This window comes from Gadus morhua, chromosome 11, assembly GCF_902167405.1.
Source record: "Gadus morhua chromosome 11, gadMor3.0, whole genome shotgun sequence".
Lineage (NCBI taxonomy): Eukaryota > Metazoa > Chordata > Actinopteri > Gadiformes > Gadidae > Gadus > Gadus morhua.
In genome coordinates this window covers 16,178,539-16,195,515 of record NC_044058.1, presented here as the reverse complement: position 1 = coordinate 16,195,515, position 16,977 = coordinate 16,178,539, and the positions used below count along the sequence as shown (strand labels likewise).

Sequence of the window (16,977 nt, the reverse complement as noted above, 5' to 3'; positions counted from 1 at the left end):
CACACACACACACACACACCATGCACACACACACACACCTGCATAGTATCCTGGTAGAATAGTGACAGCTGTAGGGATTCCTCCAGCTTCTTATGACACTCGTGCCACAACTTGCTCACGTTGTTCCATGTGCAGTAGAGCTTCAGGAAAGGAAACACAGAGGGTTCAAAGTTCAACAAGTTTGTCAAGGCAACCAAACACTGAACAAAGTATCTGTATTTTTCTGTTCTTTCACCTCGTCTAAGCTCTTTGTTACTTCCGGTTTGTCCGTGTCTCCACAGGCAGACATCAGGTCCATCCCCAGCATTCCCAGAGTGTCCAGATCTCCTTGCAGACCATCTATGTCCTCCCTCAGAGTCTGGGGGTCAAGGGTCAAACATGAACGTCACCAATGACATGAGAATATTGAGCCGTACAGATTTCTTTGGATAAAACCGACACCGTTACACACACACACACACCGCTGCATCCATTGTCGAATTCAACTGTATTGTTCCAGTAGGGGACATTTAGCTTGCAGCCAGGTTCAAAAGTAAGAACACAGTGACAACGTCCACATGGCCAACCCAAGCAGCTGAAGAGGTGGTCCAGACAGTGGGGGCGTGGTGTCACCAACCTGCATGCTCTCCAGGCTTTGCCGGATGGTCTCTGAGTCTGTGCGGCTGCCATTGAGGTCCAGGACGGCCTGCTGCGCGTCGCTGAGCGCCGCCGTCAGATCTCCGATGTCGCTCCAGAACTTCAGGGCTAGATCCAATATTTTGAGGAGCCAGCGATCCCTTTCTTCGGCCTCCTCGTGGGTCTCCACCCACAGCTGGGAGAGACTGGACACCCTCTCTTTGATGGCTGGAATCAATAAAAAATGTACGAACACTTAAAGTTACAAATATCGCTGTTTAAGCAATATCTTTTATTTTTTTTCCTACACATGAGGAACATCAACTGAAAAGACTACACGTGAGCTTTACCTTTCCCTATGGAGTCGTCCCCTGCGGCCTGGGTGTTGGCCAGCAGCTCGTCCGCCTGGGTCTTGACGCTGGCCAGGCCCAGCTCCAGCTTGACCAGCTCGGCCAGGGTGTGCTTGTTGTCCTGCAGCTGCTCCTGGATCCTGGGGGCCAGGCCCTGCAGCGAGGCGGGACACTGCACGCGGCTCCGCAGCCGCTCCAGGCTCTCTCGGACCAGCGTCATCCTCTCGTTCAGCTGTAGGCGCGGCCACAGTAAGACGTTTGTTTCTTCGTGTTTGTGTGTGCGTGTGTTTGTGTTGAGTGTGCATGTGTGTGTGTGTGTGTGTGTGTGTGTGTGTGTGTGTGTGTGTGTGTGGGGGTTTGTTTTGTTCACAGTTACAATTGTATTTGTTTCAGATGGGGGATTGCTGATTTATAAGAGATAGATATTGGATGATGCATTTCTGATTTAGTTTTTTTGCATACGATTATGTGATATGATTTCTGGCCCCAAGCAAACAATGCAATGCACATGGATTGACGTTGGCATGAAAATATTTGAAGATGTCGACCGGGTTCAAACAATGTTAAAAAGTTAAGAAACAAGGGTTCCCAGGCCAGACACAGGGCTGACTGTATGTCCACGCCGGTGTGGTGGTGGGGAGGGGTCACGCAGGGTCTCCATCACCTGAGCGAAGCGAGGGAGGGACTCCTCCAACAGTGCGGCAGCCTCCCTGACCCGGTCCCTGATGGCACTGTGCCGCTGCTCGGCCTCAGTGGCCTGCCTGTGGAACTCCTCCCCCTGGCCGGGGTTGAGCTCTGACAGGCGCTTGCCAACGGAGCACAGCCTGGCGACCAGGGGCCTGTGTTCTGCGATGGACTCCCGCAGACCCTGGGGGCAGTGGGGTGAGAGCCACAGATAAGGAACACAATGTGGAGACGGATGAATAGGTTGACATTACATTTATTTGTATTGCAATATTTTCCTGTGGAAAATAGATACATTGATTTGAATATATTGTATATATCTAATTATGATTTAAAGATAAAAGGAATGCATTCAGACTTTTAGGGGTTTAATTAAAAACAGAGCGTTCAGTCATTGCTCTTGAGGACAATGACCTAGTTGTTGAACAGAGGGGGGGCGGAGAGAGGAAGTGCTTGGAGAAGCGTTTCTGCCGTACCTGTAAACAGGTCTTGTTGCTCCCGGAAGGCTTCGTAGCTAATGGTGCTCAGTGAGAGCTGGCCAATAAGGGCTTGGGTTTCTTGTAACCATGGCGAAACCTCGGCAATGCCCTCTGAGAACTGTAGCAGGAGCGACTGAGCATGCTCAAGGTGCAGCACCATGTGGGAATTGGTGGCTGCGGTAGTGTTGCATTGTTCCTGTAAGGCCTCAATTGTGTTCTATGAATGAGAGAGAGATCCAATAAACATGTAGAACAATTCCCTAATTTCACTGTAATAATAAGCGTCAATGATAAGTGTTGTTATTGTACCTGCAGTTCACCCGTCTCCCCTTCATCACTGTATGTGAGCAGGATTTCAGAAATCTTCACCATCTTTTCGATGTTAAACCTATGTTGAAGAATCTCCACGGCCAAAATCTGTGTCAAGGAAATAATATACTTACAATAATACACTCACAAAACATGTTAGATATTTCTTAATATAATATCAAAAACTAAGTACAGACATTTAATATCTAAGTCATTCCTATGAGATATTTAGATAAACTTTCTGACCTTCTGCTCATAGAGTTGTTCCGCTATGAGATTTGGATCCAGAGAAATGGTCTTCAGCTTTTCAAGATTCAGCGCTGTGCTCTTGAACCAGGCCATCTCTTTCAGTACAGCCTGCTCCAACTGGGTCACATGAGAAGGGAAAATGTGGTAGCATGCATAGGTCTTCAAACTTCAAAATGCCATTCTAAAAGTGTTTCAATTTGGTTGAGGTGGGTCTGGCGAGTTCCTGATTTATCACGGACATCCGATTATTTCCCTCATTTCACAAACACCAATACAAACCCATAGATAAGTATATCCTATACAAATAGTCTTGAGAATCGCGGCTCCGTTACCATCTGCCTCTCAGCAGCACATAGCGCTGCGTCCCCAGCGTGGGCCTGAGCCCCGGCCGGCCCCAGGAGCTCCCTCTCGATGTCGGCCCCAGCCACAGGTGAAGGTCTTCCTGGCTGGAGCTGCAAGCGACTGCAGGCCTCCAGGGCCTGCTCCAGCCGCTGCAGCACGTCCAGGCTGCTCAGGCTCAGCACCGAGCTGCGGATCCGCAGTGAGTCATCTTCTCCTGCACCAGCTGGGCTTCCTCCTCTGGAACAGGATCAGGAAGTAAGGGGACAGTTGACAGTGATCTCTTTGGACAATTTCATGGTACTGTCCACATGGAAGAGAATACAGCGAGAGGTTCTGGGTTATTTTATAATTACCGGAAATAGCTTCCATTAGGTTGTGCCCTGTTTGCTGTACGTTCCCCAACTCTGTGTTTTTGACTTTGATCTCTTCGACAAAAGCCTAAGAGTGGAGAGATGGAATTGAATCAGAACCTGTGTATGAATCGTTTGGTCAGACTGTGGCCTTCAAACACACAACACAACCACAGCGATCATCATGGGAGATGTCTAGACCTGGGCACGCTCCGTGGCCTCTGGTAGATGCAGCATCAATCTCTCAGAGTTGCGTAACTCTGCCAGGCCTTGCTCCACGGACATCAGCCACTGCTGAAGGCCGTCCACTCCTTCTTGAAAGAGTTGTGTCCTGGGCAGGATTAACTCTAGGCTTGATCTCCTGCCAAGACAATACAAAGCAATCAATGTTAGGTTCAATCTACAAGCTCAGAATGTTTTGATAAAGCTGGCCCTTCATCACAACAGCCACACTCAAAGAATACTTTTTTTTATCGTGCACTGTAATAGTGCATGTGAATGAAACCACTCTCTGCTCCAGATTTGAATCATCCAGCTGGGCTTTCTCTATTGTTGCCAGACAAAGTGCTGACCTTTGCTCTGCACCCAGAATCAAGGCCTCCCACTTCTGCTTGAGGGTGGACAGCTTGACCTTGGCCTCTACCCACTCGTCTCCTGGGTGGGCCTCCACAAGCGCAGGGCCCTCCGAGATGGTGAACTCCATGCTCTTCCTACGGTCAGCCAGGAGGCGGAGCAGCAGCTGTGGAGTGGTTACAAAGAGGGCTCTCAGGTAAAACCTCAAAGAGTTACGGCCTTAGGTATACCCTTTCTGGTTGATTACATGCATCCTCCCGAAAAAATTGAATTAAAATCTTTTAATGTCATTTAATCATCAGGAGAGGAAACTACATTCTGATTGTGCCAACTATCTGGCACACATGTTAACCTAATGGTAATTCAATTGTATACTGCTCCCATTTCTTTGTGTCAGTGTTGAGTAAGACCTGGCTTGTATGTCAGGTTCACATTGTTAAGGATCAGGCAGGTTTCGCCTTGTTTAAAGACCTCACAATGACTGCAGTCTCTAGCTGAAAGAAGGGACAAGTCCTTTTCATACCCTCAGGAAATGTTCACGAACACTTATAGACATCCATTGTGAAGATGTACACCCTGTCAGAGATAACTCATGTGTCCTTTATCAGGTAAAGGCTTTCCTCTTCGTCCTTCTTGGTTACACAGTCATTTGTAAAATGGTATGGAGGGTTACAGTTCACAGCTGAAGTGATGCTGATCACCTTTTGTTCTTGCAGCTGCGCTTTCACCACTTTGACCTCTGACGATGGTGGCTTCTGATTGGCTGTTAGCTCCTCAATCTCACAGACCCAAGTGAGAAGAGACTCCAGGTTTGGGAGGAAGGTCTCTGTGTCTGTCGACTCATCTCTCAGGGTCAAAGCCGATCTAGTTCCCTGGATACAGTACATAGAGTGAAGAGGTGAGAATCGGGAGCAGTGGATCAGCGGATAGATAGAGAGGGGAGGTTGAGACGTACCCTCCATCTATCCAGGCAGGAGTCCTGGTCTGAACTGGACTGTCCATCACTTTGGAGCTGCAAATCAAAAGTTCAAGAGGAAATAAGACACAAAATAGCTCTCCACAACCAATGGTCACGAATAAACACCATAGAGTTGTGGATAGCCAACAAACAGTTGAAACAAAAATGACAAAAAGTATGTATGGGTGGCAAAGCAAGAGTGGTGTTATGATATCGTGTTAGTTGTGTTCTGTTGACCTCTGCCAGTTCTTCCGCCACGCCGTTGAGCACCCTAACCGTCCTGGTGACTATTGGAGCGCCTCCTTTCTCTCCCGACGGATACTCCGTCACCTCCACGATTTCTGTCACGATCGTCTCGGTCACCTCCGTCACCTCAGTGACCTCCCGGGATGCCAGGGTCTTCCAGGACCAGGGGCTCCCCTCTCTGGAGTCCCTCCTCTGGAAGCTGGCCCGCCTCTCCGCAGAGCCCTTATCGGGGTAAGCCAGCGGGGATCTGCCGAGGTCGGGGGGCATGGTCCTCCTGGTGAGGGTCCCGGTTCGGGATGGGGTGCTGTGCCAGCCGTTGTCCAGGGTGCTGGTGCTGGTGAGGGTGGAGGCCGGGGAGCGTCGGAGGGGTTTGTCCGAGACAGGGGTGCGAACCGCTTCCTCCCTTGCCTTTTCCACCTCTTTCTCGTTCTCCTTGTCGCTCTCCTCGTCCATCTCCCTTTCGATCCTTCGCTCTTTTGCCATTGGTGTCCACCCTGGCAATGTCTTGAATCACCTCTACCTGCTTGGTCCCGGGCTGAGTTTCTGGCCGCTGCCATTCTCTTTTACGCTGGTAGCACTCCTTCAGGAAGTCCTCGTCTGATCTCACATGCTTAGACCTTTGGCCCAGACAGCTGGGCCGGCTGATGAGGTTACCCATAATCCTTCAGGCCAGAGGCTTGTGAGGTAAGAGGTGGGGGTGAGACCCCCTGGCCATGCATGCAGAAGATCCTTGTGGCTGCCTAGAATAAGACAAGGTGGCTTTATATCATAAAACAGATTCAATTGCATCATTCTACACACTGGCAGAGCCAAACTGGTGCTCGTTATGGCTCTTTACATTCACTATCATTGTAAAGGCAACAAAGAGTAAAGCTATATTAGTTATTCAGAGATGGTTGATGATAAATATTTGTAACACTGTGTTCTCGAAAAGATTGATTTTGCTGTACCTTGCCAGGGAAAGCCCTGGAGGGCTAGAACTTGGCCCTTTGTCCACAATAACACCAACATAAACATGGAATGGCACTTCCCTATCGCAAATGGAGCATTTGGCTAGTGCCCTCCGTCTGCTTGGACTCAGAATCATTCAGGATCCCTCCATTGTGCCTGGCACCCCAAACACCCTGCCCTGCCAGCTCCCACCCTCTGAACACAAACAACACATCCTGGACGAGTCCAAAGGAATCCATAACAGATCTGATTAAATATGACAGCCATAGAGACACCAGGACGCCCCATCTCCATGGTTGGGGGAGGGTTTAAACAACAGGAGGAGTTCCATGCTGATACTTACAAATACTTGACATACTTTGTATGCATAATTTCATGAAACAAGTAAGGCCAAATCTAGACAAAAAAGCAGCGGCATCAACCCATCTGTGCTCACAGTTTCGACCGATGGGTTAAAGGTGACCGCAATTATCTCGGCCTAAGCTGGAAGGAAGCGGAGGTGAGCCAAACAGGAGATCACAGGGAGTGCCTCTGTGACCCAGTCCCCTTGAGGGAGGAGTAGACTATAGGTCAGACGGGTCAGCCAAGGTCTTGCCTGCTCACAGCAAAATACACGGGGGGCTAATAAGGGACATCTGCAGAGGGAATTGTAGAGTTGTCTCCATGCTAAAGATCTTGTTTTGTAATTCTCGGGACAAGCAGGTGGTGGAGTGTCGCTAATTGTTTTTTTAACACACAGTTCTATGGTCACAGGGTCACGCTCATTGTGCTGGCACACAGAATCATACCACATTGCAAACCAAACACTTTCCCCTTTTCCAAGGGTTGGCCATAAAGACGGTCTACAGCAGAGCAGAGCATTGTGTCATTCAGATGTTTAAATTATATTCTCACAGCATTACAACATGAGATGAACCATGGATAGCCCAAAAAAACAGATGTGCATTATTAGATCACGGGGTATAAATGTCATGGTTAGATTCATCTATGAGCACACATGCACATTAAGCTATAGTAACCTGGCTAGTTTCGGATGGTGTATTATGATGATGCAGAGTGCTGTCTTCCTAGGATTTGCAAGAGGCTGTGTACACAGTTACTGTGATGCCCGGGACAAAGCCTGAGGCCTAGGATCAATGATTACCATGTTAGCTCAAATTGCTGCCCAGTGGATTCCCCCGGGAGCGCAGCTAGAGTGTGCGTGGTTCAGTCCACATGGGTGAGCAATTCAGGCCAGCGGACGCAGAAGGTGGTCTGATATGGCACCTGGTGGTCTGTAGGCTACACTGTGGTGTTCTCCCCTCTAGGGATTGGCTTTTAATCTCATGACTTTCAGTTGTGTAGATATGTGCAATTGGGCATTTGCTTACCTGCAAACATTTGGATTTTGTGGGTCATTTGTTTTAAATCCACTTACTATCACATTATGTGGGGCAATACGGTTTGCAGAAAAAATATATATTTAACATAGCTCTTATCCTTGCGTTATTATACCCTCACTAAAAGCAAGGCTAGGAACTAGTCAAACATTTAACCCATCTAGTAATCGACCCAGACATCCCCCCACTTAACCTGCCTTGAAGTGGCCCTTAATTCAGGCCCAGCCTTTCTCCACACACTGATTTATGATACATGACTGCACTCACTCCATTCCCTGATGAATCTAATTACAGCCATGTTGCTTCTCAGGGATTCATAGAATGATACATTACAATCTGCAAAACTAAAGGAAAATGGCCAAAGAACATACTAGCAGCACATTTACCAATATTACCAAAATATTAAATATTAATATTTTTTATGTTTTATCTGTTAAAAATCAAAACAGCTCAAAACCGACATGTGTGTGTGTTCACTGCACCACCCACGCCCACCAGTACAAAGGCACTGAGCATGGTGTGTAGTTTCAATTGATTCATTTTCATGATGCGAACCCGCCCATGAAATGACTCACATACTACATTGCGTCCACGTGGTTAAATTAGCGACTGAACAATAACCATGAATCAAGACGGAAGGGGTCCCATGATAGTGTGTCTCTATATTGGGAGCTACTCAAGTCGTAATCACGTGAGTGTTTCCATATCTAGGCTGACAGCTGTGCATTCACCCATGTTGCTCCTAACATCTTAGGTGGATGCTGCACAAGGTCATCGCACAGACAGCCCTGCCTGAGTGAGTGACATATTGAATCAGTCTTCAAAAGATATATAATTTCTAAATATCAAAAAATATATCAGCACTGGGCCACGACTGTTTACATATATCAACAGAATTTGCAATCAATAAATCCACATGCCAACTGAACTGTATCTGATCCTACTACAGCATGCTACTTATTTTCTGCCTGATCAAAATGCCACGTGCTTGGCCGATGTACACCCACAATTAATTCCATCACTTAATAAAGAAAAATACAACCAAACAAATATAAATTCTTCAATTGAAGACATCATACTTACAAAAGAATAATCCGTCCACACAGAGAGGAATGTTCAATGTTATCAGTTCCAATCACAACACGTCACTATGTGCCCATGCCACTCGCACCCTTTAGCCTAGGAGCTATTCCCAGCAAATAAATGACATCACGCTCAATTTGAAATGAGTCACATGGCTTTGTGCTGCTTTACCCTGCCCAGCAAATTCCAAAAACCAACTTTCTCTTAGCCAATCGCCGCCCACCAGCAGACTTGGCGGTTTGAGCCCATGTGAACAACTTACCCAGCAGCGCAGATGGGCGCAACGGCTAGAGTTGAGGAATTCCACGAGTCCTCCAGCACCATTCAGATTAGGGGCACCGAGAGTGCACACAAAAAGATCCAGCTTTGTCTGAGCATCCTTTGAATGCTCTCCAGTTTCCCCAGCATCCCAAATAGAAGGTTCCTCACACACATGCAAGCTTCCACCTCCCCCCCCCCTCTTCCAAACACACACACACACACTAAATCAACCCCACTCATTCACCCTTGCTCACATACGAACACACTTTCTGAACACAGTCACACATGCCCTGATAACTCGCTTTTCCCGTTGCCCACGGCCACAGGCAAACAATGTCCTCCTCTACCCTCACCGTGGTACCCCTCCCCTCACTTTCCCCTACGTTTCGCTCCCCCTCCCACCCACCCAGTCAGCCCCGCTCCTCTCTCCTCTCCCTCTCTCCTTTGTTGTGGGGAGCCGTGATAGAGGAATTCCCTTGTTAGGACCGCCAGTAGGATAGCGCTCCCAGATGAAGAAGACAATGTAGTCCAACGGCACAGCAGTACATCCGCAGCTCCCCAGCCAATATCAGATATTTTCTGTCTCTCATGGAGGGGTAGATTTGGCCAGTTCCTCTATTATAGCAGCAGCAGTGGTAGCGGCACCACCAGCAGCAGTGACAGGCTTCCCAGTTCTGCCAAACCGTCACACCCCTGTATCAGGCTTGTTAGGCAGTGAGGGTGCACCCTTACCTACCCCTAGCCTACTCGCTCTGTGCCTGCTAGCCCCCTCTCTTCGAAAGCCCCTCCTCCTGATTTTCTTTTGCCTCAGAAATTCCATACGGTTTTCTGGGGATTGGGGGTGCAACAGAAAAAAAAATGTTTTCAAAAGACCCCAACACTGCCCCCTCGAAACATTCACATGTTAAGTGACAGCTGCCCCAAACTCACTCTGTCTCTCTCTCTGTCTCGCCTCTCCCCCGCTCTCTATATCTCTCTTACTCTCCCTCTCTCACACACACACTGTGACTCTGTCTCTCTTCAGCTCACTCAGCGATTGCTGGGGAGTAGCAGAGCCGACCACAAAAGGAGGGACCCCCACCCACGAAACCAACCATCTCCTCCGTCTCCCACCCCCCACTCTCTGACCTTCTTCCTGTCCCAGTCCCCATTCAGAGTCAGCGAAGTCGTCGCCACAGCAGGGACAAAGACAACTAATTACAGTAAAACATCTCAGATTACTCTCTCAACTCACTTCCAGTCACCGCAACTCTGAGCCACAAACAAAGGGCCCAGTAATAAACACACACACATTCACACACATTCACCAACACACAAAGGACATTGGGTAGATAATAGTGTGTGTTTTCCCCAGATGCCTGCCTGGGAACGCGAAGGAAGCACCCCTGAGGTGAGATGCTATCGTTCTCTCTGTCCGTCGTCACAGAACAACTGCTTTCCACTCACCAAACAACATGCAAATGAGCCGATAGCAGTTAGTTCGGGTTAGGTCATATACTTTCCTTTCGATCAATAAATTATACCCTCCAACCACAACAAACCAATAAAACAATGGCCTAGTGTTGGTATTATGCGTCACACAGGTATCATCCTCCTGGGAAGTGTATTCATGTCTACTCTCCTGGGAACGTCCCTTCTAACTTGGAGCACAGGTGGAAGAGCAACGGCTTTAAGCCCCCCTGCTTTTGCAAGAGCACCCAAGAGACTGAAGTGTTTATCTTTTCAGACCCTATCAGACCAGTTTTACACCTCTCATTTAAACCAAGCGCATCTCTGTCTCTTTTAAGCTTGTCTCCATTTTCCTTGCTTTATCTCTCATCAATTCTTCAGTTTTGGGGAACAAACATACCCCTATACACACATAATAATTACATTACTTATACTCCTTCACATTCAGGATTACAGTCTTGATGGGCAATAGAAAGGGGCTGACCAAAAAGGTCCATTTCATCACTAAATCCATTCATTTGTACGGAATTGGTTCAACCATGAAATCACCACATGCACTTCTTTATGTTTTTATTACGGCCATAATATCCATAGCACTTGCATTCTTATTTGGAAGTGAGTCGGGCTTGAGTGAGTCAGGCAGTAGTTAATTATAATAAGTTATTTACTTCCAATGGTTTAGGAGGAGGTTATCCCAGAGATAGCGGGCTGTATATCATACATTAACACTAACCCTTAGGGAATCAATACTGCCCTCCACAAATTGCTTTTATTGACGTCTCAAGACCAGTCATTGTCAAGACACTCTGTCAATTAATTTATGTTATATTATTGAAGAGTATTGTTAGTATCATTATTAATTAAAATAAAAAAGAACGGTAAACAACATATAGTCCATAGCTAAGGGTTAATTTAGAGTCTATATAACTCTGCAATAAAATTCCCGGTTCATGTATGATTGAGTGCAAACACACTCTGCCAAGACCTGAAGCAGACTATTAAATATGCTCTGGGTCCAATCTGGCCATTCAGAATGAGCATGCTACTGCCAGAACCACAGCACCTACATCACAGCCCCCCTCCCATTCATGTCACCACCCCTTAATGTATGCAAAGGGGTGGTAAGGGAGACAAAAGCAGAGCCACAGAAAGGAAAACTGAAAATGCCAGTCAGCCTGGCTGCTAAGAGAGCGCGAGTGAACTGAATGTAACAACCCCACTAGGGTCAACTTATTTAACCCCTGAGGACTCCATCGCTGAAGAAAGGGTTAAATAAGGAACGTCCTCTTCCATCACACTTGAACACGACCACAATAGGGCTGAAAGATGGACATGAAATGTGTGCATCACTACGATGGACAGCCATCATGGGACGGTGGAGCGCAGCACAGAGCTTAGGCAGTGCGATCAGAATGAACCACAAAAAGGCTGTTTGTTTGGGTGTTTGTTAGAGCCAATGCTGTCAGCTGTTTAATGAGGATACAAGTGCCCACCTAGCCTCTCTTTCTCTCTGACATTCTACCCCTCACTCTCTCCCTCTCTCTCTCTCTTGAGTGCTGAGAGGAGCTGCCAGTGTTGACAACTCCACCATTTTGCCAGGGAGACAGAGGGGCAGTGACACCTGATCTCAGCTTTCAGCGTCCTCCAATCTTCTCTGTACTCATTAAATGCTTTCACCAACGCTTCCTTTCCTCTCCATTTCACTGTAATCACACACTGTAGCCTTGACCCAAAATGCTTGGGCTGATGATTCAAGAGCCACTACTGATATGTGGGATTAACACGTGGGTCCAGTCTGTACTGTGGGGGCAAAACACAGATCCTAACCTCGGATCCGGCAGACCTACTATGCTAGAAATTCTGGGAGGGAGACTCACAGAGACTTACCAATGCTGGCAAGTTTGTATTCGCTGTTAAAGGCCAATTACGTGCTGACAGATCCCTGCATCGGTCAAAACAAATACGAGGAAAAAGAAAGTGGAACCCCCCCGTTCACCCAGAGACTATACAAGACTTTACAAATCCGAACAGCAGACCGGGAAGCCAGGGCTGTACAGTGATTTAGATGGTTTACTGTCACTAAAGTTGTACCCTCCTTCAGCCATTTATCCTCAAATTAAAATGTCCTCCCTTCTGTAAAGCAGAAAACCAAGGAGCAGCAGGTGAACATTAATACCGAATTGTTCATAAAATTAGAACCCTAAATTGAATAACGCTCTGAACCCTTGCTCAGGAGAACGGGAAAACGAAATAGATTATATGCAAGCTAGTTTCCCCCCCCCATTTTGGTCTCTTCTGCCATCAAATTAAATAAGAGCTCAATGGCTCCTCCACTCCACACACCATGTTCATTAGAAACGAAGGGGGGCTTTCGGACTGAGAGCACCATTCAGCATGCACACGGTCATTTATCACCCAAAGAAGGTGCCCCCTACTGGGTTACCCAGGTCACTCGGGGCTCCCCGGGTACTAGGGCGATGGGGGGGGGGGGGGATTTAGAGTTGTATTTAGAGGATGCCAGAGTTCACACACATCATCATCATGCCGTTTGATTCAACACATCCTAAGAAGACGGGATTTACAGCCATGGGGTCCATTGAACAAATACATCAATAGAGGCAATAAAGGAAGGGGCGTTCTGGTCTAAAACAATATATGTTAAATTAATATTCAGAGAAAAGTGGGTCTTACTGAAGCTAGAGTACAAGTGTATCAAGAGATAAAAACAACGGCTTTGCTCAGAATTCCAAGCCTAACAAAAAGGGGAAAATCGAATTTGTCCATGCCTCATAAAATGTATTTAAACCTTCATCAGTCTTCTGGTTGAGGAGCAGAAAAGAAGGTTGACTTTTTAAGATGTGAGTGTCGGGTCAATGTTTGCTGGCTGTCAAGATGAGAGAAGAGGCGCTATAAAGGGCTGTGCTCTTTTCATTGCTCTGGTCAATCCCAGTTGTAAGGGATGTGTACATTGAGTAGTTAGGATGCAGTCTCTGCTGCAGAGCCTTGGAAACCAGCAGTCTGATACATGTAGGGCCTTCATACCTTTTCCAATGCATACTATTTGAAATAATACATCAATAAAACTATTTAATGTGAGACTACTTCTCGTTAATCTGCATCTAACTGCCGGTGTCTGCATGGTAGAGAATTTAGTAGAAAAGAGTTGAGATTGGTATCAAGGGGGTGAAACGTATTATTTTGAAGAAGGAATCAATTATTTGCTGATGCCAAAAAAATCCTGCTTGTTCTTGTTATTTAAGTGGGTCAGATAAGTGGGTCAAAAAATAAATAAATAAATACGACGTGCTGTTATGCACCCCACAAGCAGAAAACATGCAGTACTACCACAATGTTGTAGTTATTAAGATCAGTGCCTATTGTAAGAAATGGCATTAAGGGAGTATCATGTGTGTTGTCCAGGGACCTGCTCTAGACATCAACACCAGTTCCTCGATTTCAAGAGTTAGGAAAGGCCCCAATTCTCAGAAACATTCACAGACGTGGATAAGCTCTTTCCTGTAACACGTCTATTCTTCAATCAGCGAAAGGGGGAGTATTTCATTGAGAAAGCTTAGAATTAATTTTCTAAATAAGGCCCAACATTACAAGATGTGCCGGTGCATGCCCAGCCGGCATTAAAGAGCAGGTGTGTGTGTGTGTGTGTGTGTGTGTGTGTCCCTCCTGTGTATTGTTGAGTGGGGCTGCACTGGTAAAGGGGAGAGGAGAGGGGATTGGTGAATGGGGCGGGGTTAGCCCCATTCATGCGACTAACTAACGAGTCCCCCTAGGCCCGGACTGCTAGCAGCAGCAGAGCAGACCCGGGCTATTATCATGACAAAGGCCTGCAGTAGGATGCAGTGTGATAAAAAGATAAAAGCCCCCCCCCCCCCCTCTAACACTTGTTGTTTTTTACTTCACACTCGCTCTCTCGCTGCAGGAGAATACTAAAGTGAATCCCACACATCACGCATAACACAAGCAGACGTTGGCTCTTTAGAATTCAAAATGAAGAGAAGAATGAACCTTAATTATGGATAGGTTGATGTTATGATCATTATCAAATATGTATGCAAAAAACCTAACCAAAGTTATTGATAGGGATAGGTTAAACTGGTTCTGTCATACATATTTCATCATTATTTTGTTGAAATTTGCAGTAAATCAGAGAATATAATAAGGGAATAATAAAACCATTACCTAATCGAGCATATCAGGTTTGTATAAACACAGAAATTCAAAGAAAGAGCATCGGAACCGTTTAAGCACACACTTTCAACAGGTGACTCAGCACCGGCAGCCACTCTGACATGTCAGCATGATGATATCGTCATCATTGGGGCTTTTTGATCCAAAATGTGACAATGTGACTCCCACAATATCAAATATCTCACCATGGAATTTTGTGTTTCTTCCATTTATGGAAGCAAATTCAAGACCATGCGCAGTGCATCAAGCATCTCCATGGTCAGATCGCTGCGACTGTCTGAGGATCTTGATCAGGTCTGTTTCGTTTTTTTCGTCCAGCCTCTTCTGTGTATCCTCCCATCTGAGTCTAATGTCTTTTCAGAGCGCTCGCTCATGTGTGCAGAGGGCCTCCACCGCAGAGCCACGGCTCTCTGGCCCCGCCGTCCTGGGGCCCGGGCACAATAGGCTCGCAGCCGCCCAGCCTAATCCGCTGGAGCAACCTCAGGGAGAGCAGGCAGACCTCCTTGATGGTGGAGCCGGAAGGGGGGGTCTGCCTCCTTGGAGATAGTTGGTTTAATTATACACGTTTGCCTTTTCAAAATGTCCCTAACACTCCGTCTTTCTTGTCATCTCATTTCTTGATGTGGCCCGTGATTCCTCCTTATTGATCTAACGCGGCGTAGACAGGCATTCTTCTGCAGGGGGGAATGGCTGTGGCGGAGGCCATGACGGTAGACTCATAAATGGGCCATGACTCATTTCTGACACTGATTCGCGGCTCATGTTCCTCCTGCCTGCGCAATTGGGTTTCAAACGATCCTTTAAAGAATTCATGCAATTTCAAAATGTCCAAAGGTCAGTTCTCCAATACAGATTGGCTGTGACATTTCCACAGGATGAGGGTGATCCTCATCTGTGTGTCCCAGACTGTCCCATTGTTTGTGGGATTCATTTCATTATGAGGGAGAGCATATGTGAGTGAGGATGGTGAAGAATGACAAATAAAGGGATGTTAAGCAACGGGAAAGAATGAAATGAAAAATAAGAGCAACAGTGGTAATAGACACATATCAAAACAGTAGAAACTCACAGTGGGGTCCGGGGGTGGAAGCCTCATCTCCATGCTGTTCAGCCAGTGTCTCAGAGCTCGGATTTGCCCTCTGAACTCAGACTGCCACTGGCTCAAATCGTCTGAGTCCGTCCTGAAATGACAGACGCAAACAGGACACAACAGCGGATCTTATCTTACACAGTACCGTTACAGTCCATCAGTCCCATCTGCCAAACTAATAATGATCGCTTGTTCTGATATGCTTGATGCCTAAGCAAAAATCAATCTCATAAAGACGTATTTTTATAGGTTTTTTAGAGTTTGGATTCAAAGGTGATGGAATAGGACAGCGTTTTTGCTCAGTGGTCATTGGGTTTTACTTCATCCATTATTCAGGCGTCCTTATTGGAGCGTCTTTCAGCTGTTAACTTTCTAACATGTTTTCTTTATAAGCCATACCCCATATCTGTGATCAGTCGACGTAGGCATCAGTGACTCTGACAAAGTTAAACCTTCTTCCTGAAAGACAAAATCATTGTTGAGAATTGTTGAGACTAATTGATCCATGTGTCAATTCATGGACTGGTGAAACTTGTCGAAATCTCTTATTGATTGCCTTCTCTTCACTTCACAACAGCAAACACTTGATGTATGGGTAAAATCCTCAGTTTACACTGCACATTATTTACCATATCAAGATTACTATCTCCTTCTTTACCTATTTTGCTGCTAACCACAGGGTCCTTACCTCTATTGCACCAGTGTTTGATGCCAGGCTTGGCTGGGAATCACGCAGATCCATGTATCCAAGGGAGCCATCTAATGAATTCTGGGAGTTCTGCTGTGTTCCATTGTTTGCAGCAGGCTCTTCCAAACCCAAAGGCTAATATCGGCACAAATGGCAAATTGACACAAATGTGCAGTAATGGTCAGAGACCCTCTTGAAATTATTGATTAAATAAATAATGTATGCATTATAGTCAGAGATGATTTATATATGATTTTTGTTTTTTTTATTGTTTTATTTATTGACTCTTACTTCTGTCCTTGCAGAAACAAAGAACATAGCCTGGCCTGATCAACATAACATAAATGAACATTGTGAATCACTGATGAGGTACAGTATTTATTACGTAATGTAGGAATGTAGCATTGTCTGTATGGCATCCTTAAGATGCATAATGTCAACCATTTATAAACTTGGAGTTAAAATGCAAGTTTCATTTGCATAAACCTCTTTATGTATTCAATATGGCTTCTGAGAGAGGTGACATGACATACTAAATCTAACACTGCCCCCATGTGGTAGACATACCAATAATCAAATACAAACACAAAAAGCATAGTTCATCGGCACACGATTGGGTTAGCTACCCCAGAATGGTATATGACAGGTTTAGCTACTTTGGCTACTTTTAATATTTTAAGGATTTGTGTTGATTTTAAAAGTATGGACACCAGGA

General features: G+C 46.2%; 2 protein-coding genes across 2 annotated transcripts; both read right to left on the bottom strand.

The window, feature by feature from the left end:
- Nucleotides 1-1,631: 1,631 nt before the first annotated feature.
- On the bottom strand, nt 1,632-3,200 carry LOC115554023 (dystonin-like). The gene is made up of 5 exons (XM_030370612.1): nt 3,019-3,200; nt 2,684-2,803; nt 2,438-2,545; nt 2,126-2,345; nt 1,632-1,833 (listed from the first exon to the last, which is right to left on the bottom strand). The coding sequence occupies exons 1-5, from the start codon at nt 3,019-3,021 to the stop codon at nt 1,715-1,717; spliced, it is 570 nt and encodes a 189-aa protein (XP_030226472.1). The 5' UTR covers nt 3,022-3,200; the 3' UTR covers nt 1,632-1,714.
- Nucleotides 3,180-9,191, bottom strand: LOC115554022 (dystonin-like). Its single transcript, XM_030370611.1, has 8 exons — nt 8,831-9,191; nt 5,147-5,895; nt 4,907-4,963; nt 4,653-4,823; nt 3,951-4,117; nt 3,580-3,739; nt 3,382-3,466; nt 3,180-3,265 (listed from the first exon to the last, which is right to left on the bottom strand). The coding sequence occupies exons 2-8, from the start codon at nt 5,636-5,638 to the stop codon at nt 3,204-3,206; spliced, it is 1,194 nt and encodes a 397-aa protein (XP_030226471.1). The 5' UTR covers nt 5,639-5,895; nt 8,831-9,191; the 3' UTR covers nt 3,180-3,203.
- Between the last annotated feature and the right edge of the window lie 7,786 nt (nt 9,192-16,977).